The sequence below is a fragment of the Bos indicus genome, chromosome 13 (genome assembly GCF_029378745.1).
Source record: "Bos indicus isolate NIAB-ARS_2022 breed Sahiwal x Tharparkar chromosome 13, NIAB-ARS_B.indTharparkar_mat_pri_1.0, whole genome shotgun sequence".
NCBI lineage: Eukaryota > Metazoa > Chordata > Mammalia > Artiodactyla > Bovidae > Bos > Bos indicus.
In genome coordinates, this window is record NC_091772.1 from 25,807,273 (window position 1) to 25,830,059 (window position 22,787).

The 22,787-nt window shown below is 41.8% G+C and overlaps 2 protein-coding genes across 2 annotated transcripts in view; one reads left to right on the forward strand and one right to left on the reverse strand.

Moving 5' to 3' along the window:
• Positions 1–3,738, reverse strand: part of PRTFDC1 (phosphoribosyl transferase domain containing 1) — a 130,730-nt gene extending 126,992 nt beyond the window's left edge. Inside the window, 1 exon segment of the mRNA XM_070800832.1 lies at positions 3,505–3,738. Within this exon segment, the coding sequence (XP_070656933.1) occupies positions 3,505–3,552 (48 nt within the window). The 5' untranslated portion in view covers positions 3,553–3,738.
• Positions 1–22,787, forward strand: part of THNSL1 (threonine synthase like 1) — a 144,214-nt gene that overhangs the window by 58,848 nt on the left and 62,579 nt on the right. The window contains exon 2 of the mRNA XM_070800828.1: positions 1,914–1,981. The gene's annotated coding sequence lies outside the window, so the exon portion shown is untranslated. The remainder of the gene's footprint in view (positions 1–1,913; positions 1,982–22,787) is intronic.

Consider the following 22,787-nt stretch of genomic DNA (forward strand, 5'->3'; position numbering starts at 1 on the left):
TCAAACGACTTTGCCTCCCCTCCACCTTGGCCACAGCCCATCTGCCACAGCAGCCCCAGCTCTGAACGAACCTTTTGGCCAACCCAATGTTATTACCTATCCCTTTTCCCGCACGTACTGAAATTTCCCTTTGGCTTTTTGCAACCCCTTCTTGAGGGGCTCTCAAGAAGTATATACTTCCCCAGTATACCGTTCCTCCTGAGCTTTCTTTATCCTCCTGACCCTTGACGCCATTAGCTCACCTTGAATTCACTCTTGTGAATTTGTCTTGCCTGCCCATAGCCAACTTGATGTGAATCTAATTATCCTAAGCTCTACTGGAGAGAATGACACGAGTGCAGGGAATATCTCCACAATACATTGATTATTTCCAACCTCAGTGAACCCTCACACTGCCTTCCTTTATCTTTCACCAAATTACCTTGTTTTCAAGAGGGCTTCTTTTAACACCAACAGATTGGGCTATTCACTGTTCCACCATTTGCTTTTTAGACTTTAAAAATCTACCTTTCCAATTAGTCACATTGATTGGCCTCACCCCTTATTAAGAGTACCTATTATTAAATAACAGAGAAGGCAATGGCACCCCACACCAGTACTCTTGCCTGGAAAATCCCATGGACGGAGGAGCCTGGTAGGCTGCGGTCCATGGGGTCGCTAGGAGTAGGACACGACTGATCGACTTCACTTTCACGCATTGGAGAAGGAAATGGCAACCCACTCCAGTGTTCTTGCCTGGAGAATCCCAGGGATGGGGAAGCCTGGTGGCCATAATAGTATTTACTGTATTTAACCATTCTACTGATGGCATAGTTGTTTGAAAGACTCTCACTACTGCTGGCTTCGTAACTGGCTTTGCCATCTTGATGCTACCTGCTCTTTCTGCAGCATGTGACCCTCCTGCTCAATCTTAACCCCCTCATGAACATGTGTGTGTGTGCTCAATTGTGTCCAGTGCTTTGTTATCCCTTGGACTGTAGTCTGCCAGGTTCCTCTGTCCATGGGATTCTCCAGGCAAGGACACTAGAGTGGGTTGCCAGCTCCTTCTTCAGGGAATCTTCCTGATCCAGGGATCGAACCTGGGTCTCCCACATTGCAGGCAGATTCTTTACTATCTGAGCCATGAGGAAAGCCCCTGCTTTTGCCCCCTTACCTCCATAAAACTCTGTTCCTTAGGCACTGATCACCCTATCTGCTCTCTCCTACTCCTTCTTGGTCTCCTTATCTGGCTTCTCCCACTAAGTCTCTTACGTCTGGGTTTCTACCCTTAACAAGTTTTATTTCCCCACCATGTTCACCAGGTATCCCCATCCACTGCCAAGTGAAAGCCACTCAGTCATGTCCGACTCTTTGTGATGCCGTGGACTATACATTCCATGGAATTCTCCAGGCCAGATTCCTGGAGTGGGTAGCCTTTCCCTTCTCCAGGGGATCTTCCCAACCCAGGGATCGAACCCAGGTCTCCCGCATTGCGGGTGGATTCTTTACCAGCTGAGCCACAAGGGAAGTCCAAGAATACTGGAGTGGGTAGCCTATGCCCGACCCAGGAATCTAACCAGGATCTCCTGCATTGCAGGCAGATTTTTTACCAACTGAGCTATCAGGGAAGCCCACTGATAAGCATCAGATATTTCTGTTTGCTGATGATTTCCAGTCTATCCAGTCACCCTCCTGAAGTCCAAACAGGAATTTCAAACTGCCTCCCGTGCATCCTGACCCATAAGCTTTACAGGCATTAGAGACTCAACTTGTCCAGAACTGAACTGAATGACTTCCTCTTTTCACATGTGTTCACCCCAAATCTAGGCCTGACCATCGTCTGCATGGCAAGTGGAGTGATCGTTTTTTCAAAAAGCATAAGCTGGGTGTTACGATTCCTTCTCAGACTATAACAATTTCTTTGCCCTTAGCAGGTGCTGTCTTGGAGAATAAGTCCCCTACAGTATACCAACTGTTGTATTGGACTACTGTACTCTTCAAGGTACTGTACTGTAAGATTTAAATTGTTTTATTTTTTGTTTTAATATATTATTTGTGAAAAATATTATAAACATTATAGTACAGTACTATACAACCAATTATGTTAGTTGGGTACCTAGGCTTATTGTTGGACATACAAACCAATTGGACTTGTGAACTTGCTCTCTGAACGGAACTTGTTCGTATGTAGGGGACTTGCTACAGGTACCCTGCTTCAATCTTCAGCCTCCCCCTCAGCTTCCTCCCCCTCAGCCTTCCGCTCTTGGCTTAGATGTCACTCAGGGGGCCAACCTGACCATCTGAGCTAAATCAGCAGCCCCAGCCCTCCTCCAATCACTATCTCAAGACTCTCTTTTCTCTTCCCTGCACGTATCACTGTCTGAGAGCATATTCTTCGTGCAGACGCTTTCACACTGCTTGCCTGTGTTCCTCTCTAGAATGTAAGGTCCACGAACACAGGGGTCTGTCTGGTTTTCCCAGAGACTAGAACACTGCCTGGAGGTACCCAGCAGTAGAATAAACAGGAGCCCAATGAACAAATAAATGAACTCCTTTAAGACTAACAGGCCTGGCTGTGAAATTAACCCTGGGCAACAGAGTTCAACCCGAACAGATCAGTTACAATGAGATGTTTCTTAATCCAACCCTCCCACTCCTGCAGGACTCAGTCACAGACAGGATTATCTGTACATTACAGGCTGATTTCTGAACAAAGAATCTTAAAGTAGGAAGTTGGCCCCACCCACCCACCACCCTTGCCACAGTTTCACTTTAAACCTGACACGTTAAAACACTACCTTCCAAAGAAGCCAGCAGCCTGTATGGCAAGACCAGATTTGATTCCAGAATATTGATCCTTGGGTACCCACCGGGCGATGGCTGACTTTGTGGGGCTCCCAGGGATAAAGAGGATCTGGTCTGCGAGCCCAGCCTCCCACACCTTCTGATACTCCATACACATGCTCTGGAGTTCGCTCAGCGGGTCCTTTTGCAGACACGGATGCTCTCTCGAGGGGCGCTCTCGTGTCCGTAGCTCGTGCAGAGGCCCCACAGTAAGAGCCCTGGTCGGCGTTTCAAATCTCAAACTTTATGTCCTAGCTGCCCTGGCCAACTCTAGGTATCTTTTTTGAAAACAACACGTGAAGCCCGCGCTGGGGGAGTCGGGAGGGAGCACGTAAGTCCTCGCAGCCCCCGCCCCTCCCCCCGGCGCCTAGAGGTGACTCCTGGTGGCCAGCGGGAGTGGGACCCGGAACCACGCGGGCTCAACCCTGGGGAGTAGCGGATGGCTGTCGGGGGGCGGTGGGGACACCGAGGACCCGGGGGAAGGGTTGTTAATCGCGGGGTCAGTCGGGGGAGGGGGAGGATGGAAGCGACCCGCTGGGAGGGAAGAACAAAGCCGTGGCCAGCTCGCTCCCGAATGCATTTCGGGCGTTTAATCTAAAAAGGAGGTGGGGGAGGGGGGCTGCAAACGAAGGAGGGGCGGGGAGCGCGCGCCTCGGCCTCGAAATCGGAGTTTGCATTTACCACGACGCCTTGCCCGTAGTCTGGCGCCTCCTCACGGTTCCCGGCCATGTTTCTCCGGGGAAAGCGGGAACGAAAGGAGCGAGAGGGGAGGGTGACGGGCCGGGAGAGGGTGGGTAGCGGGGAGAGGGGAGACCGCTCCGCCCCTGGCCTTAGGGCGGGAGAGCCGCTGCGCACCCAGGACCCCAGGCCTGGCGGGACTCCAGCGCTTTGGCCAGCGCCCGCATCCCGGGCGGGTCCTCGGGCGCGGGGCGGGGCAGGGTCGGGGGGAGGGGAAGGGCCCGGGGCGTCGGTGGGGGCGGGTAGGGGGTTGGAGCGCAGCTGCCGCGAGGCCGGCTCCACCTGAGCGCGGGTCCCCTGCGGCCACCGCCCGTCTGCGAGCTCGGGGACCCGGGGGACGCAAGCTGCACGCAGCTCGCCCATGCTGCAACAGAAGACGTGCCCAGGTCCCCCGCCTCCCTAAGTCTGTCGTCCCCGCTTTCAGGCTAACAAGGTCCTGGAATCCTGCCTGCTGACTTTTGGGTGCTCTTGACCGCAAGTAAATCCGCGAAAGAGCCTGCGGTATGGGATGTTCTCGAAGTGCGGCTGTGAACCAAACTACGAAGTGTTTTTAAAACCCTCTAACTGCCCAGCCAGGAGTTGGAAAGAGCTGTGCGGCGGTTTACCCTTGAACCAAACCCGCGGTTACAGGGTCTGGACTTGGAAAGCAGGCCCTTCCTTTACTGCTTTCAGGGCGGAGAGGGGGAGGAGGGAGAGCTTTTTTAGACGTCATTCACTTCACCACTTTTTAAAGAACGTATGGTCAGAGTTTAATTGTTTCAGGTTGCAGCTTAAAGCCATAGCTCTTGTCAGATTCACGAGCCTTCTATTATGAATCTTTTGTTAATTCAAACCCTAATCTCAGCCTTCCCCCTTAGAGGGTCCTGGTTCTTTGTCCCTTCCTCCAGGGCCCGGCTGTCCCTTTAAATGTATTCACTGCCCTCGTCTCTGCCATCTCACTTCATCCTTTGCAGCCGGCTCTGGTCTGAAGCCCCGAGCTGGACTCAGGCCTCTCCGAAAGACTTATTTTGTTCATCTTCAAGTTCGGGCGCAAAGCTGGGAAGGACTGCTGATTTTGCTTGGTTTGAGGGGGAAATAGTTATCAATCCGTGAATGTCGCTCTGGGTGGGGAAAATATTAGTCATTTCGACGTGGCCCGACTCAGCCCTATGTGCCTTCAGCCTCTTGTGTGTCTACAGCCAGCACGTGCATCGCTGAGATTAGGCGCTGTCCTGGGGGGACTGCGGAGGGGCAGGGGAAGGGCGGCGGGGAGGCCCCTGTTAACTAGCGCTTAGATGCTTCTTGCACAGATAAAAGAGTCAGACGTCCTTGTTTGGGGCGATTTTTATAGTCTGACCCACCTCTTTTCTCAAAAGTGAGGCACCATCTTCTATTTTCATTGTCGAAGACCAAGCCCAGGAAGCATCTTCACAACCAAAGTCACTAAAATTTCCAGGAACTGAAGGTGATCATCAGACTAAAGTGTCCAGAAGACTCTGCTGGGAAGCCAGCCACCTCACGTCGGGGCAGGTTACGGTGGAGAAGCTGTGTGCTCAGATTCAGACACCTAAACTGCTGAGACACTCAGAGGTTGGAATGCAGTGGTTTACCTTAAGGAATCCCACTGTTACTGCGGCAAAGTCAGGTTTACCCGTGGGTACATGGGCCTTGGGAACAAGAAACTTCAGTATCAGTTACAGATGTAGCTGCTCTAAAGAAATAAAAAAGCTACTACTGTGTGCTCAGCCCAGGCACTGTGAAAGATGTAAAGGAAATGGCAGATAAATCTTTCCTTAAAAAGGCCATTAATTTAAATGTAAAATCCAGTAGGTTCACAATGAAAAAAAAAAAAAAAGTCACTTACTTGAATGATCACAGAATCTCAAGAAGATCCTACAGAGATCCACAGGACATCCTGTGAAGAATACGGAATGTGCACAAATGGTTTGTTAAATTGAATTCATTTTATTTATTACCTTTGTATATTTTGATAACATTTTGGGTGATCTAATTATGCTTCTCTACTTTGGACTACATTAATGTAATACAGTATACATTTGACATCACAAATCGCATTTGCCAAAACCAATACCCAAGAATAACATCATCCATCCTGACTTTATTCTTAATCCTGATATGAGGACCAAGAGGCAAAAATTCTTTTTAAATCTCAGATTTCTGTTATGCATCTACTGCAATGGCTTTAGACAGCGATTCTGATTTTTTTAGTAATAATCCATATGAAGTTAGATAATGAGGCTAAGCCAATTACGTCCAACAATATGCCTCAATTTTCTCATCAGTAAGAAGGACAATACTGCATATGAAGTTTGTTTTTTTGTTTTGTTTTTTTTGCTCTACTGGATGTGAAGATGAGATTAACGTGAGGTGACATGCGAGAGAATCCTTTGAAAAATGCTATAGAACTGTAAGGTGTTACTTTGAGATGCTGTGACAGTGTGTGACCAAATGTTTATAATGTTATCTGATGGGAAAATGACACAGTAATTGCCTTTTTAAGATGGGTGTAGGGTGACCAATCAGGGACAGTTATAATCTAGGGACAAGGTGGAACTGGTATGAGAGTGGATACAGTAAAAAAAAAAAAAAAAGAAAATCATTAAAATAATGGAATTTTTCACACAAAAAATGGTATTTTAGCTTAGATTGTCCATTTTCTGATACTCCTTTGAAGAAGCTATAAGGATAAGGACTACATCTTTGCAAAGTTAATAACCAGTAAATATACTTGCATTTTTCAGTCCTTCTCTTGATCCACTTTTTAGTTGGAGGTTCCTGCATTTTCAATTCTGAAATTGTCTAGTTTCAGTACCATGGTGAAAATGCAAATATTTATGGTTACCTGAAATCTCTACCAGGCTAAAGGCTTTTGTCCTGAAAGTGTTGCAGGAAGGGGAACTGATTCCAAGGCCCGAAAATGGGCTCTTGTCTATCACTTAGAAATGAATTGTCCAAAGACACACACGTGCTGACAAACCAAGAGACCTTATTGGGAAGGGGCACCTGGGTGGAGAACAGGAGGGTGAGGGAACCCAGGAGAACTGCTCTGCAACGTGGCACACAGTCTCAGGTTTTATGGTGATGGGATTAGTTTCCGGGTTTTCTCTGGGTAATCATTCCTTGGTGGCACACACATGGCTCAGTCACGGTGGATGCCAGCAAGGATTCTGGGAGGTGATAGGACACTGGAGTCTTCTTTTGACATTTCCCCAGTTCTTCCAGTTGGTGGTGGCTTGTTAGTTACATGTTCCTCACCAGGACCTCCTGTCATAAAATAACTCACAGATATGGTAATTGTGCCTGGCCAGGGTAGGTGGTTTCATTTAATGTGTTTCCCTCAACAAAAGAATATACTAACCTTTTGACAGTTGGTAGTTCTTGAACTTTTGCCAATATTAATCTTTATTGAAGGAGTGATTCGGTCTATGTGCTGAGTTGTTCTGAGCAGTCACTCAGTGACACCAGATTTGAAATCCAGAAGGGCATTTACTTTTTTCTGAGTCCTGAAACATGAAAATAAACAAAAAAACTCTCAGCCTGGGAATTGTGTTGAAATTCATAAACATGTGAAACTTAGTGACTCAGATTGTTAGTCATAGAGTCACTGGTTAGAGTCTGGATGAAGTCCATTGTGAACAAAGGCCAGTAATAATGATGATGATATTTTGCTTTTTCTTAGTGCAGAACAAAACCCTTCACAAATGTTACAAGTACCAAAAAAAAAGTGGCAAGATACTTTATTCCAAATATTCAGGTTAAGTAAGAATCTTGCTACCTTTGAGGTATTCTTTTCCCCTTGACATAAATACAGAAAAAAATGTAGTTGCAAATGACTGTAACACAAAACAACTTAAGCAAAAGCCTAATTAGTATTCAATTAGCATAGTAAGCCCTCTTTCCTGGACTCTTGTCTGAAGCAGACTGGATCCAATGTGTAGTCTTAGAGTAAGCAAAAAATAATGACTCCATAGCAGTTCTTACAAAACAACCCAGGAGATAAATTCAGAATTTATGTTTTGCATTATGACACTTTGGTAATTAACCTTACCCTGAAGAACACACGGAGGGTAAAATTTAAGTCTGTTCTTTTGCAATAATGTCAGACACAAATAATACCATCAACAGTAAGTGCTGGGCTGCTTCAGAGATATCCTCCCACCATCTCCCCCATCTGACCGGAACAGGAATTGGAAAGGTTCAGAGAAGAATAATGCGTCCATGTGTTCCTCCAGATCTCAGAGTCCTGGCAGCCGCCCTCAACTCTCTTGGCCACCATAAAGCAGTCATTGAAAGGACACAGCTGCAGGAACTAGAGGCTAAGGACTAAATAAATCCCAGGGCTGGAGGCACAAGTCATGTACATGACCCTAGCACAATAGCTTGTGGTTATGAATGAGCGGATTAGCATCCAAGGGTGCAGTGGCAGCTTATGCAAAATTAATTGGCACCTCAGCCAGTGCCCAGTTCCTAATGGAAAGATGTCTACTTCAAATATGCACACATACACACAGAACAAGGAAACCTTAGTTGGTGAGAACTTCTGCTGGTGGTGTAGGAACTGTAAGGACCAACTGGACTGGGAGCTGAATATTCTCCTGGCTGAACATGGATTCTCTTCAGATGAGAGTTGATGTATGACATCCACTGGCAACATCCCAGGAATGAATCCAGTTCTTGTCAGGTTCTGCATTGTATTTTAGGGTTATATTTTAGTTTGGGGAAGCGGCTGAGAAGTGGTTTGAGGTCGAGGTCATTTCACATGGGAAAAGAGACTGAGAAAGAAAGAGATTTGGACACTGATCTACCTAGAGGAACACTTCCCAAAGTGTATTTCAATTCATTTTTCTTTATGTTTGAAAAAGATGAAGTTGTGATTCATTATGTTTGAGAAACAATGAGATAAGCAAAGCTAAACATTTCTATCTTGTGGAATGTCTGGGAGTCTTAAATATGCCAACATGTACTGTCAATAGTCAAGAAGACTATAGCAAAATGCAGTGTTTCCCAAACTTTATTTTTTTACACCATGCAAATCTTCTTAGAGGGTGTTTTATAAAAGGTTTTTTAAATTGCATTATTATAAGATATTTATATTTATACTTATCTGGAAGTAGGCAATTTTATAATTGGCTACTTAAAGGCTATATTTGAGAGGACTAAATATTTAAAATACAGTTTTCTGACTATGCATTGGTTTTTTTTCTTCTCAAAAATATGCAGTAAACTCAAATGGACATGGCTAAGGCCTTTCTCAACCTCTAAAAGGCCATGGCTTTGCAATTTGTGCCATCCTTCAAGTAGACATGAAACTTGATTATTTTAGAAGACAAGAATTTACTCTCACACCCACTCCCTCTCCCTCTGCCATTCATACTTTATTTCCCCTCTACAAACAAGATCAGCCTCCAGAGTAGCAAGATAGATGCAAGCTATCTCATTATGGCAATCTCCTTTGGTCTCTCTCAGTAACTGCGGTGGCTGCGGTGGCTTCCAAAGGCCATTGTTTTTAGACATTGCCAGCATATAGAATATCCAGATGAGCCAAGAGGCAAAGCTGGGATGTGATATAGCAAGTCATGCGTTGTCATAGCCAGGACAATGAGATTCTATTGCAGTGGCCAGGTTAATAGTCTGGTGGGGTTTGTACTTGAAGGAACTGAGTTTCCTGTGTTTCCTAACTCGGGACCTTTAACTCTACTGACCACCTCAGCTGCACCAGTGGGATTCATGGCAAGTCAAACCTGATTCACAGAGGGTGAAAATTGCTAAGTTTTAATAATTCTGTTCATAACTTTTCATTTTAAGTTTTTGGTTTTGTTCCAGCTTTTTTGAGTATAATTGACAAATAAAAATTGTATGTATTTAAGATATAAAAAGGGGCTTCCCAGGTGGCTCAGTGGTAAAGAATTCGCCTACAAATGCAGGAGACACAGGTGACACAGGTTCAATCCCTGGGTTGGAAAGATCCCCTGGAGAAGGAAATGGCAACTCATTCCAGTATTCTTACCTGGAAAATTCCATGGACAGAGGAGCCTGGTGGGCTACAATCCATAGAGTCACAAAGAGTCTGACACGACTGAGCGTGCACACACACACACGCATGTGCGCGTGCACACACACACACACACACAAGGTATAAAAAGTAGTAACTTAAGATATACCTATACATTGTGAAATAATTAACCATAATCATGCTAATTAACATATCCACATAGTAATCACACAGTTGTCTTTGTGTGTGTGTGTGATGAGAACACTTAAGGTCTATTCTGTTGGCAAATATAAAATATACCAGATAGTATTATTAACTGTAGTCACCATGCCATACATTAGATGGCCAGAACTTATTTATCTTATAACTGAAAGTTGCTACATTTTTATCATCTCCCAAATTCCATCTCACCCTGAGTCCTCAGAAATTACTACTCTTTTCTCTACTTCTAAGTCAGAGTATACAATATTTGTCTTGTCTCATTTCATTTCACATACTGTCCTCCAGATGCATCCATGTTATCATAAAAGGGAGGATTTCCTTCTTTTTTATGGTGAGTAATAAGTCACTATATATATGAAGTAAAATATAATTTATAAAATAAGATAATGTATATAATATATAATGGAATGTATAGTATAAATATAATGGATAATATATAACATTACATTATATATATTATATTACAATAGATATAGGTATTTCACATTTTGATAAAGATTGCATTAAATCTGTAGGTTACCTTGTGCCATATGGACATTTTAACAATATTAATACCCTTTGATGTTATATGTAAAATAAACATATAACACAAGTGTTTTTCCACGGGATAGTAAACTCTTTATAAATATCGCTTGAAATGGCAATGCCAACCATTCCTCAATATATTTTTATTACTTCCAAATTTTGATTTTATAAAAATATATAAATAACTATGTTTTTAATAAAATATTTATGTATATTTTAACTATTTCTGGTGGATAAATTCTCTAGAAATGGAATTTCTAAGTTATAGGGTATAAATATTTTTAAGACTCTTGATATATAGTTCTAAATTTAGCTTGCAATATTAATGTCTTTCTTCAATGGAAAATTATAGTAAATCTCATGGGATTTTTAACTGAACATGAATAAAACTTTATTACAAAAATACTTTGAGGTTTGAGGGTAGAATATTGGCTAACATATGTTAAAAGCTTAGTAATTGGAACTAATAAGAAAAAGTCAATTTGAATTTATGATAAATTCTTAACTATAGACTACTTTAAAACAATGTGCTTTTATTGCTGTAGTCCATAAAGTAATACCTAGACTAATGAAAAGTTTATGGTACTCTGTGTTAGGCTTTTGGCTCCAAATCAGGCAGACTCCGCTTTAAAATCAGACTCTGCCACCTCCTGCCTGACCTTGGGCAAGGTTCTTAATTTCTTTGCCTTATTTTTTGCATTTGTTCGATGAAGATAATGTTAGTTCCTACTTCTTGGGGCTATTGTGAGGCTTAAATAATGTGTCCAGATAACCTAAGGAGCTCACAATACATTTTATCTATTTAAGAAGAAAAATTTTAAATAGAATCCCTAATTAGAATTTCTGGATTAATAAACAGATCAATTGAAAAGTTTTAAGTAAATAAACCTACACTATATCACTTACAGTTTCTTCATGTAAATGAGCCAGTATTTTCCATGAAATTATATTTGTTGTGTTATCAGCTTGATATATGTATGTGCATGCTGCATGCAAAGTTGCTTCAGTCATGTCTAACTCTTTGCAACCCTCTGCATCAGACTGTAGCCCACCAAGCTCCTCTGTCCGTGGGATTCTCCAGGCAAGAATACTAGAGTGAGTTGCCATGCCCTCCTCCAGGTAATCTTCCCAACCCAGGGATTGAACCTGTGTCTGTCTGCATCTCTTGCATTCCAGGTGGATTCTTTACCACTAGCACCATCTGTGAAGATATATATATATATATAATTTATATCATAAAATTTACATATAAATTTAACAAAAGTAAGCTACAAGAAAAGCCTCTGTAAAATCAATACAAATAGTGATGGATTCTAACAGTAATGGAGATCTATTTTTTATTTACTGCTATGTTATTTTTTTATATTAGAAAAAATGAGCTTGATTTAATGCTCTTCATGTTTAGAATATGAAGGACAATAACATAAGTTAACTTCAAGATTAATGAATATTCTTCTGATAGATTTCCATCAAACATAAATGCATTTATAACTTACAGCTAAGGAACAGAATGACTGGATCAAATTAAAAGTCACTTAGCATTTTTCTAAGTGTCTCTGTAAGGAGCAGTTGGGGAAAGTCTTTTTTGTTTTTTTGAAAGCTCTCCGTGGCATATGGGATCTCATCCCCTGACCAGTGATCCAACCCATGGCCCTTGCATTGGAAGTGCAGAGTCCTAAATGCTGGACCACCAGGGAAGGCCCAGGGAAAGTCTTTTAGTCGAAAGTTGTCCCTCAGTGAAGGAGTGGGCGCTGCATGAGGATCTGGGTGAAGCCATGCTCTGTTTCTATAGACCATTTTAGATGCTATTTTGTTACCGTGGTCAGCGGTTTTCTTGCTTTAGCACTCACATTACCTTAAATTCCCTACTATTTCTTAGTTCAGCAAAACTATCATGATCCTTATGAACTCAAAGTTCAGGCCAACTTTGTGATTATCTGACTTTGTCTCTTGGGTTGACAAATAACCTTCAGATTCTCGTTGATTCATACCAAACCCACACAGAGCAAACAATGCTAAAATTTGCACAGATGAGAAATTTTCAACATATCTCTAAGTTTAGAACATTTGAAGGAACATAAGACCAGAAAAATCTAGTTTCTATGATAAGGCCAAATGCATTACCAGGAAATAATATGTTTCTCACTCTAGGATTGATGTCATTGGCTTTTTACTCTCAGATTTTTCAGCATGTTCAACATAGTCAGTCACAGAATATACACCCAGGTCACCTTTTACAGAGAATAAAGGAATGAGAGATGACTCAGGCTCCTCTGTGGGTCTGGGGATTTTGCCAAAGCTTAAGTGATAGAGACAGACTGTCTCAAAAATCATAAATGGCATATCTGGACTTTATACTCATTACCTTTTCACCTTGGTAGGCAAGTTCATAAAAAACCTTTTATGGTTTTTTTGTTGTTATCTGTGACCTTTTTGCACTCTTTTTCAACATTTCTTTTTAAGTCTTAAAACTACTTCATGTTACCAAGCTCTTGTTTTGGCATACTTCTTAGATACAGTCCAGTTGTTGAATCAATAAGATTGAATTTTTTTAAATACCAAACTTTTAAAAATGATCAATATTGAGAATGTTACTGAAATAGTCATTTGAGTAGTTGTTCAGAAACCATTTTGTATTAATTCGGAAAACCTGAGACATAAGTTTCCAATAATTGTTCTTATTCTTAGAGAGATTAGACATTTTAAGAGGTTGTTTTTTGTTTTGTTTTGTTTTTTACCAAATCTTCTTCCACATTTTCTTCTTGTAAAAAAATAAAATTCAGTAAAAAGGAAAAGTCTGGCCTAAAAATCAAACCATGAAAAATCATGTAAAGTAACAGATAAGCAAAAATTCTCAAAATACGGCTGGCCTTTGCATAATGAGAAAAAAATAGAGAAAGAAGACAGTGGAAATAATTATCTAAGCTCAGTTTATGAACTTGTAAAAATTAATGGAGAATACAGGCAAGATGTTCTCTTTCCACAGAGCTCTAGGCAGCTCTGCTGTGTTGAGATTCCCTAGGTTTGGAGGGCTAGAAGATTTTGCAAATGAGGGTGCCCAGGTATGTAAACTCCCAAGCATATTACCAGGTCTTAGACCAGGGTTTCTCAGCCCTAGCAATATTGACAATTTGGGCCAAATGAGTGTTTGTCGTTGGGCTGTTCAGTGGATTGTAGGAGGTTTAGCTGCATCCTTGACTTTTACCTGCTAGAAGCCAGTATCATTCCCAGCTGTGGCAATAAAAATATCTCTAGAAAGTGTCAGATGTCCTCCTGGAGTGGAGGAAGGGACAGAATCATTTCCAGTTAGGAATTAGTGTCCTGGAGTAACAGATCTTATGCTGGTCTCGAATGTATCTACTCTGTTTTGAAGAGAGAAAGGAAAAGGTTTTTCTGATAGCCAGTATACCCATATTTAATTAGTCTGTAGCCCTCTCTGTATGGAATAACGTGAGAAAAGTTGGTGAGAGGGTTTTCTTTATTTCATGCTTTCTACAATAGAGAAACATAACCAAACACAAAGAAAACATTGATTATGTTTTGAACATAGAGAAACATATATCAAAGCTTGAGTTAAAAAGCAAAATCAAAACTTGATTTCCACACTTTCTTTTTATTATGGATTCAATCATTTCTATTCTCTCTCAGTCTCAAAATGGGAGTTTGAATTTATAATATTAATAGATATAGGGAATTCCTTGGCTGTCCAGTGGTTAGGACTCTGCACTTTCACTGCTGTGGCCCAGGTTCAGTCCCTGGTTGGGGGACTAAGATCTAACAAGGTACGTGGTATGGCAAAAAGAAATTAATTAATTAATTAAGGCACTTATAGGACTCATTAATATTATTTCCATCTCATAAAAAGAAAGGTGAGTTTCAGTCAAGGCTGAGCAATATACTTCCCAAAATACTGATATTTTAAATTCGCGAGACTTATGGCAGGATTCAGAATGAGCTTCTCTCCTTAGACCCATCTTTAATACAGAGCCACCCATGCTAAACTGACCAAGCCGCTGCACAGGTGAGTCCACCTTACATAGGGGCAAACTAAATCAGGAGTCACAGCAGTGCAGTCTGTGCCCTGTCTCTGCCACTTACTGATGGCCTTGGAGCTCATGACCTTGAGATTCAGTTCCTCCAAGTAAAAAATGAGAATCGTCATGATTCTCTGATAAGGTTATTCTGATGATTGCATTGGTATCAGGATTACTGTCACTTGTGTTATTCCACTTTTCCTCCTTCCCCGTCCTTCCTCTCCGGTGTATCTATTCCTTGCACATGCCCAGGCCCTCATGGGCCACAACTCTCACACACTGGTTCAGCCGTGATTCTGAGTCCCAGCACTGCAGAGGGTTTGCCAACTTATCCAGAGTATTTAGAAAACTAAGATTCCATGATTCATAAGATTAACTAAGAGCTCTGCCTTTCAATTTCTTACTACTAAAAATGGTTCTGTTAAATTTCCAAATGCTTAGATGTCTATGAACATAAAAAAAAGACTCAAGTTCTCTGTGACATTAATCACCAGTCTTAGCACTGGGATGGGAGAAATAGTAGAAGTCATTTGGTCCAGGAAGGACTCCTGACCTATGGTCAGATTGCTTTTACTGACAGTTACTCAGCCCTTCACAGGCACTTCATCTCATTTTTGAGTTTTAATTACTGGACAGTTTTGATCTTGCCTGAACCTGTCCCTTTTGGGTTTTCTTCTGGAACAACACTGATTGCATCACCTTCTGCATCCACTAATGAGCATCAGATCAGATCAGTCGCTCAGTCGTGTCCAACTCTTTGCGACCCCATGAATCGCAGCACGCCAGGCCTCCCTGTCCATCACCAACTCCCGGAGTTCACTCAGACTCACGTCCATCGAGACTGTGATGCCATCCAGCCATCTCATCCTCTGTTGTCCCCTTCTCCTCCTGCCCCCAATCCCTCCCAGCATCAGAGTCTTTTCCAATGAGTCAGCTCTGCGCATGAGGTGGCCAAAGTACTGGAGTTTCAGCTTTAGCATCATTCCTTCCAAAGAAATCCCAGGACTGATCTCCTTCAGAATGGACTGGTTGGATCTCCTTGCAGTCCAAGGGACTCTCAAGAGTCTTCTCTAACACCACAGTTCAAAAGCATCAATTCTTGGGCGCTCAGCCTTCTTCACAGTCCAACTCTCACATCCATACAGACCACAGGAAAAACCATAGCCTTGACTAGACGAACCTTTGTTGGCAAAGTAATGTCTCTGCTTTTGAATATGCTATCCAGGTTGGTCATAACTTTCCTTCCAAGGAATAAGTGTCTTTTAATTTCATGGCTGCAATCACCATCTGCAGTGATTTTGGAGCCCCAAAAAATAAAGTCTGACACTGTTTCCACTGTTTCCCCATCTATTTCCACGAAGTGATGGGACCAGATGCCATGATCTTCGTTTTCTGAATGTTGAGCTTTAAGCCAACTTTTTCACTCTCCACTTTCACCTTCATCAAGAGGCTTTTTAGTTCCTCTTCACTTTCTGCCATAAGGGTGGTGTCATCTGCATATCTGAAGTTACTGATATTTCTCCCAGCAATCTTGATTCCAGCTTGTGTTTCTTCCAGCCCAGAGTTTCTCATGATGTGCTCTGCATATAAGTTAAATAAGCAGGGTGACAATATACAGCCTTGACATACTCCCTTTCCTATTTGGAACCAGTCTGTTGTTCCATGTCCAGTTCTAACTGTTGCTTCCTGACCTGCATACAGATTTCTCAAGAGGCAGATCAGGTGGTCTGGTATTCCCATCTCTTGAAGAATTTTCCACAGTTTATTGTGATCCACACAGTCAAAGGCTTTGGCATAGTCAATAAAGCAGAAATAGATGTTTTTCTGGAACTCTCTTGCTTTTTCCATGATCCAGTGGATATTGGCAATTTGATCTGTGGTTCCTCTGCCTTTTCTAAAACCAGCTTGAACATCAGGAAGTTCATGGTTCACATATTGCTGAAGCCTGGCTTGGAGAATTTTAAGCATTACCTTACTAGCGTGTGAGATGAGTGCAATTGTGCGGTAGTTTGAGCATTCTTTGGCATTGCCTTTCTTTGGGATTGGAATGAAAACTGACTTTTTCCAGTCCTGTGGCCACTGCTGAGTTTTCCAAATTTGCTGGCATATTGAGTGCAGCACTTTCACAGCATCATCTTTCAGGATTTGAAAGAGCTCAATTGGAATTCCATCACCTCCACTAGCTTTGTTCATAGTGATGCTTTCTAAGGCCCACTTGACTTCACATTCCAGGATGTCTGGCTCTAGGTGAGTGATCACACCATCGTGATTATCTGGGTCATGAAGATCTTTTTTGTACAGTTCTTCTGTGTATTCTTGCCACCTCTTCTTAATATCTTCTGTTTCTGTTAGGTCCATACCATTTCTGTCCTTTATCGAACCCATCTTTGCATGAAATGTTCCTTTGGTATCTCTGATTTTCTTGACGAGCTCTCTAGTCTTTCCCGTTCTGTTGTTTTCCTCTATTTCTTTGCACTGATCGCTGAAGGAGGCTTTCTTCAGCCATACAACCATCAACTGTATGGGTCTATACATTTACTACATTTAAAGACTTCAGATATGAATGTATCCAATACAAAGCAAGTAAACTAACTCTATAGGCACACGGCCACCTGAAGCAGTCTACACCTTGCATTTAGTGGGGGTTGTGTAACTTGGAAGACTGCAGAACTCCCAAAGATCGGGATCTTCAGACAAAAAGTTTCAGTGAGTCTGCTCATCAAAACTTCAGAATCAGAGAGTTAACTGGCAGAGAAAATTAGTTACATTTGTTTTTGACTGCAGTGGCACTGGGATACTGACTTGTTACATGCATGTAAGAATGCTTTTCCCAGAGTACATTCAGATTTGCATCTTTCCTCCAGAAAAATTGTGTCAAACACACTCCCATGAGGGGTATGAACTGGAAACTCCATCATACGTCCAGAAAACAGCATAAGAAACTTGATCGTGGCTCCTATGCAATTTGCATCGTGGCACTTACACTACCTTTGTAAAGGAAAACAAGCCAAACATGCAAAAATCCTTAGAACTGAAGTGGCTAATAAAGGAGAGACCCCATTGCGTGTGGTATGTGCAACTTACTAACTTCGAAGGCTGTGTCAGCTTTCTCAAAGATGGTAACGCCCTCTAGTTTCCTTCCATCTTTTCTCTCAGTGCCTTGGGGCTATTCTGGACACCACTTTCTGAGGACACTTTCCGGCATCCACTGAGCAGCCTGTGCGGCCAGCCTGGTTTCCCAGTGCCTTTTCCATGATGCAACCTCTAACATTCTGTTAGAATGTGCCACTTCACTTACACAGGCACTAAAGTGGATGGGAAAAGCTATGAAAAGCTATGACCAACCTAGACAGCATATTAAAAAACAGAGACATTACTTTGCCAACAAAGGTCCATCTAGTCAAAGCTATGGTTTTTCCAGTAGTCATGTATGAATGTGAGAGTTGGACTATAAAGAAAGCTGAGCGCTAAAGAATTGATGCTTTTGAACTGTGGTGGTGAAGAAGACTCTTCAGAGTCACTTGGACTGCAAGGAGATCCAACCAGTCCATCCTAAAGGAAATCAGTCCTGAATATTCACTGGAAGGACTGATGCGGAAGCTGAAACTCCAATATTGTAGCTACCTGATGTGAAAAACTGACTTACTGGAAAAGACCCTGATGCTGGAAAAGATTGAAGGCGGGAGGAGAAGGGGATGACAGAGAATGAGATGGTTGGAAGGCATCACAGACTCAGTGGACATGAGTTTGAGCAAGCTCCGAGAATCGGTAATGGACAGGGAAGCCTGGCATGCTGCAGTCCATGGGGTCGCAAGGAGTCAGACGCGACTGAGCAACTGACTGAACTGAAAGTGGATGGACTGTGGGATAAAAAAGATGCTAAAGATTAAGTGAAATCTTGGTGAGGTGTACATCATTTACTCTTCAGGTGTCTGAGTGTATACCTCTCTTTATGATATCCACACTGTCCCTTGTCAACTCTTCTGCTGCCAGTCAGTAGTGGTGAGATCTTGGACAATTATCTAACCTTTTTGTGCCTCAATTTCCCTATTTCTAGAAAAGGAGGAAAATCATACTGAGCTATAATCAAAAGATTTTTATGAGCATTGTGTGTGAGTGTGTGTGTTAGTTATTCAGTCATGTCTGACTCTGCAACCCCATAGACTGTAGCCCACCAGGCTCCTCTGCCATTCCCTTCTCCAGGGGATCTTTTCTACCCAGGGATCAAACTTGGGTCTCCTGCATTGCAGGTGGATTCTTTACCATTATGAACATGAAGTGAGTTTATTTACATTAAACACTTAGAACAATGCACACCTTAGTAGCTGCCATATATATGTTTACTATTACTACTACTTTAGAGAAGAAAATGTGGCAATACTTCTGTTTCTCTCTCTTTTTTTTTTTTTTTTGCTTCTCATGGCTTTGAGGAGTCATGTAATAATTTAGCTTTTTTTTGGCTAATTTTATAAACAAATTTACTCTTTACTATGAGCAAGACCTGCTGCTTTGCTTACCATAACAGACCCAGAAGATATTAGACCTTTGGGTAGCAGGTCAATACCTGCCTCTACAAATTCAGAGTCTTCTTTTTCTGCTCTGCGTGTGTATGTGTGTGTGCATGCACACTTGAAAGAGTGAAATGGATCCAGCTGGTCTGGACTGCCCATTCCTCTGTCATTACTCTACACAATGAAAGCGTGGGATTTCTTTCATCACGTGCAGCTGGTACCACCTGGTCTGCCTCTGAGGGTTGCTATGCCCAGAAATGATGAAAGACTTTGGCTCTTACAAAGGGGAATAAACCTCCAAATGAGCTGAATACTCACCGTGGAGGTAAGGCATGAAAGATCATGAATTCTGTGTCTTTTCTTTCTTTTGGTTAAGCCCTAGTATTTCTCATTGTGTTACTCTTTGCTTAATTCTACATTTAGATTGTTGAACAAAAATTTTACAAGAGACTTTTCTCAGTCTCACTATGATCCTGACCCTCCTTTATGCCTTTATTTGGATAGTAGTGACATCTATATATATACACTTTTGTGTGAAATATCTATTTTTATATATGTATATATATATTTTTTATATATATACATCTATCTCTATATATATACACATAGATATATATAGTTAATATATATAAAGATATACAGAGAGATATAGATAGATGTATATATATAACACATATACATATATAGAAATAGATGTATATATATATATATATATATATATACACCTCCCAGTTGACCCAATAATCATGGCTTCACATGCCCAAGACTGAAATAAATTAGCTGCAGCCTAAAAATATAAGAGGGACTTACCTGGTGGTCCAGTAGTTAAGAACCCTCTGTGCAATGCAGGGGACCCAGGTTTGATCCCTGGTCAGGGAAGTAAGATCCCACATGCCATGGAGCAACTAAGCTGTGTGCCACAACTACTTAGCTCACACTTTGGAGTTTGAGCACCATAGCTAGAAAGTCTGTGCACCAAAAGGAAAGACCCTGCATAATGCAATGAAGATCCTGTGTGTGGCAGCTAAGACACAACACAGCCAAATAAATTAACAAATGTAAAGTGATACATTAATTAATTAAATGTAAACAAAATGTAATTAACTGTAATTAAATGTAATTAATTACATTAAATAAATGTAAATAAAATGTAAAATGATACATTCTTATATATATAAGTGATAAGTAATTTTTTAAAAATATTTTAACCAGAGACCTGGCTTCTGGTATTTCTGGTCATCAGTTACATCATCACTGGGACACCAAAAGCATGGAAAACATTGGTGGAAAATGTTTCCTGGTAGATTTTTTAAATCAACATGCTGTTAAGATCTCAGGCTCCCATTCCTTCTTCCTACTTATCCAGATATAGGGAGCAAGGTTTTCCTAGGCCCATGAAGAAGAACTCTGTTTTCTTTCTCTCTGACAATGATCCTTTTCTGGCTGGGGCTGATGAACAAGGAAAACAAGCATTAAATGGGTTTTTCTGAGGTGCTCCTGTCCATGAGATCTGAGATGGCACAAAAATGAGGGCTTGAGAGCCAGCATGGCAACCCACTCCAGTGTTCTTGCCTGGAGAATCCCAGGGATGGCAGAGCCTGGTAGGCTGCCATCTATGGGGTGGCACAGAGTCGGACACGACTGAAGCAACTTAGCAGCAGCAGCAGCATGGCAAACTCAGAAGCAGGAAACACCTTCTGTGTCCTCTGCCGACCTCTTTACACAGATGCTGACACCTCCTCACTCATCAAGCAGCTAAGATCCTTCATAAACTCCTCTGCTGTCCAGGCTCCCCCTGGACTTACGAATGGTGTAACTGCACACCCATCTTTTTTTTTTATCAATCCCCTATGCTGCCCTAACAACTTTGGTGCCTTCTAACTGCTTCAGTTGGGCCCCCTACACTGGGAGTGTGGAGTCTTAGCCCTTGGACCACCAGGGAAGTCCCTATAGCAGAGAGGCTAATTAATTTTTTTGGCGGGGGGGGGGGGGGGGGGCTCCATCATGAGCCATGCAGGATCTTAGTTCTCCGTCCAGGGATTGAACCTACACCCCCTGCAGTGGAAGAGTGGATTCTTTACCACTGAACCACCAGGGAAGTCCTAAGGCTAATGAATTTGAAGAAAAAAGATGGAGAAAGTCTCCTGCTTGCAAAAATGCAAATACAAAACCTTCTTAACATTGTGGCTTAAGCAATACCAATAGTTACAGAAACCCTGGAACTGATTAACTACCATGTGGAATGACATTTCAGGCCATTATCAACATTTATTCTTTCTTATCATGAACATTCTTAGATCATTCCTCAAGGAATTCTGAACTTTTTCTGAGAAACTTTTGCATCATTCTAAACTTGCATTTGCTGAGCTTGATTGCCTTAGGGAAAAAAAAAAAAGAAAAACCACTCTTCTATATCATTTTGCATAGCAACATCTCAAAGACAGAAAACATGATGATACATGGAAAACAGAGTCTAGGAGAAATACAGCCTTAGAGGGACTGGGTACATGTTCCCAGAACCCACTCGAGGACTGTGTTGCTCCCGTGACAGCTGCAGGGGCCCGAATCATCCATGGTTCTCATCTCCTCAAACTATTCCTTAGCAATTCTTAAAAAGTTTTATTTTGAAATCAGGTGAAAATGTGTGGGGGTGGGGGGGTGGGGCGGGAATCAATGTTTATTGCAGGGGGAAAATCCTTTCAAGATGATGTGTATTCCCATAAGGATGGCTGCATATTTTAGAGGTATAGTAAGTATGCACTGTTCGACAACAGTTACCATAGGAACAGAACTCTTTCTCCGTTAGATGGTAGAGTAATCATGGTAGGAAATTTCCACAGAAATATCTAAGCTACACAAATTAAACATTGGTTGGAAGTCAAACACAACAGATTGTGGATTTAATAGGTAGGTGTTACAGGGCGAGGATAAGAGCTATAATATAAGGGAAAATGTTTGCACATTCAATGATCAAACTGTAAGTTTGCTAAACTAACCATCAAAGTGGGTACTTTTATGTCCACTGCTTTTTTATGCTCCTTGAATTTCCCAGGAGGGCATCACCCCAGGTCTTAGCTGAAAGCCATGCTAAGCAATATCAAAGAGGATTCTTACAGCCTGGTTCCTAAGAGTTTATTTTGAAAAAGAGAGCAAATGTGACATACCACTGTGTAAGTGGATACATAGGGTTCTGTGAGCAGTGTGATGTGTTGAGTGGTGTAATATTTGTGGGTGCTTCTACAACGAGCTGGATTTGAGCTAGGTTTTAAAAGAAAGGTACCATCGAGGAAATGGGGGATGTTTTAGTAGAAGGACTACTACTATATTACATCTATTTCAAGATATATATTTTCAGGACTTCCCTGGCAGTCCAGTGGTTAAGACTCCACATTTCCAATGCAGGGGATGTGGGTTCAATCCCTGATCAGGGAATGAAGATATCACATGTTGCACGGTGCAGCCAAAAAGTAAAATAATAATAATAAGATGCATAGTTTTCACATCTGAACATCTCTGAAATGAGGCTGCCTTAGAACTCATGCTATCTCATAGTCATTGTCAACCAGGTGCACTTCTAATGTTTCATTATACACACATAAGCAAACTTGGTCATTACTTCAACTGAGTTCTGTCTGTTGTTGACTGTATATTTGTTGAGTTTAACTGATGTTTACAATTGCACAATTGCACTCATCTCACATGCTAGTAATGCTCAAAATTCTCCAAGCCAGGCTTCAGCAATACATGAACCATGAACTTCCAGATGTTCAAGCTGGTTTTAGAAAAGGCAGAGGAACCACAGATCAAATTGCCAACATCCACTGGATCATAGAAAAAGCAAGAGAGTTCCAGAAAAACATCTATTTCTGCTTTATTGACTATGCCAAGGCCTTTGACTGTGTGGATCACAATAAACTGTGGGAAATTCTGAAAGAGATGAGA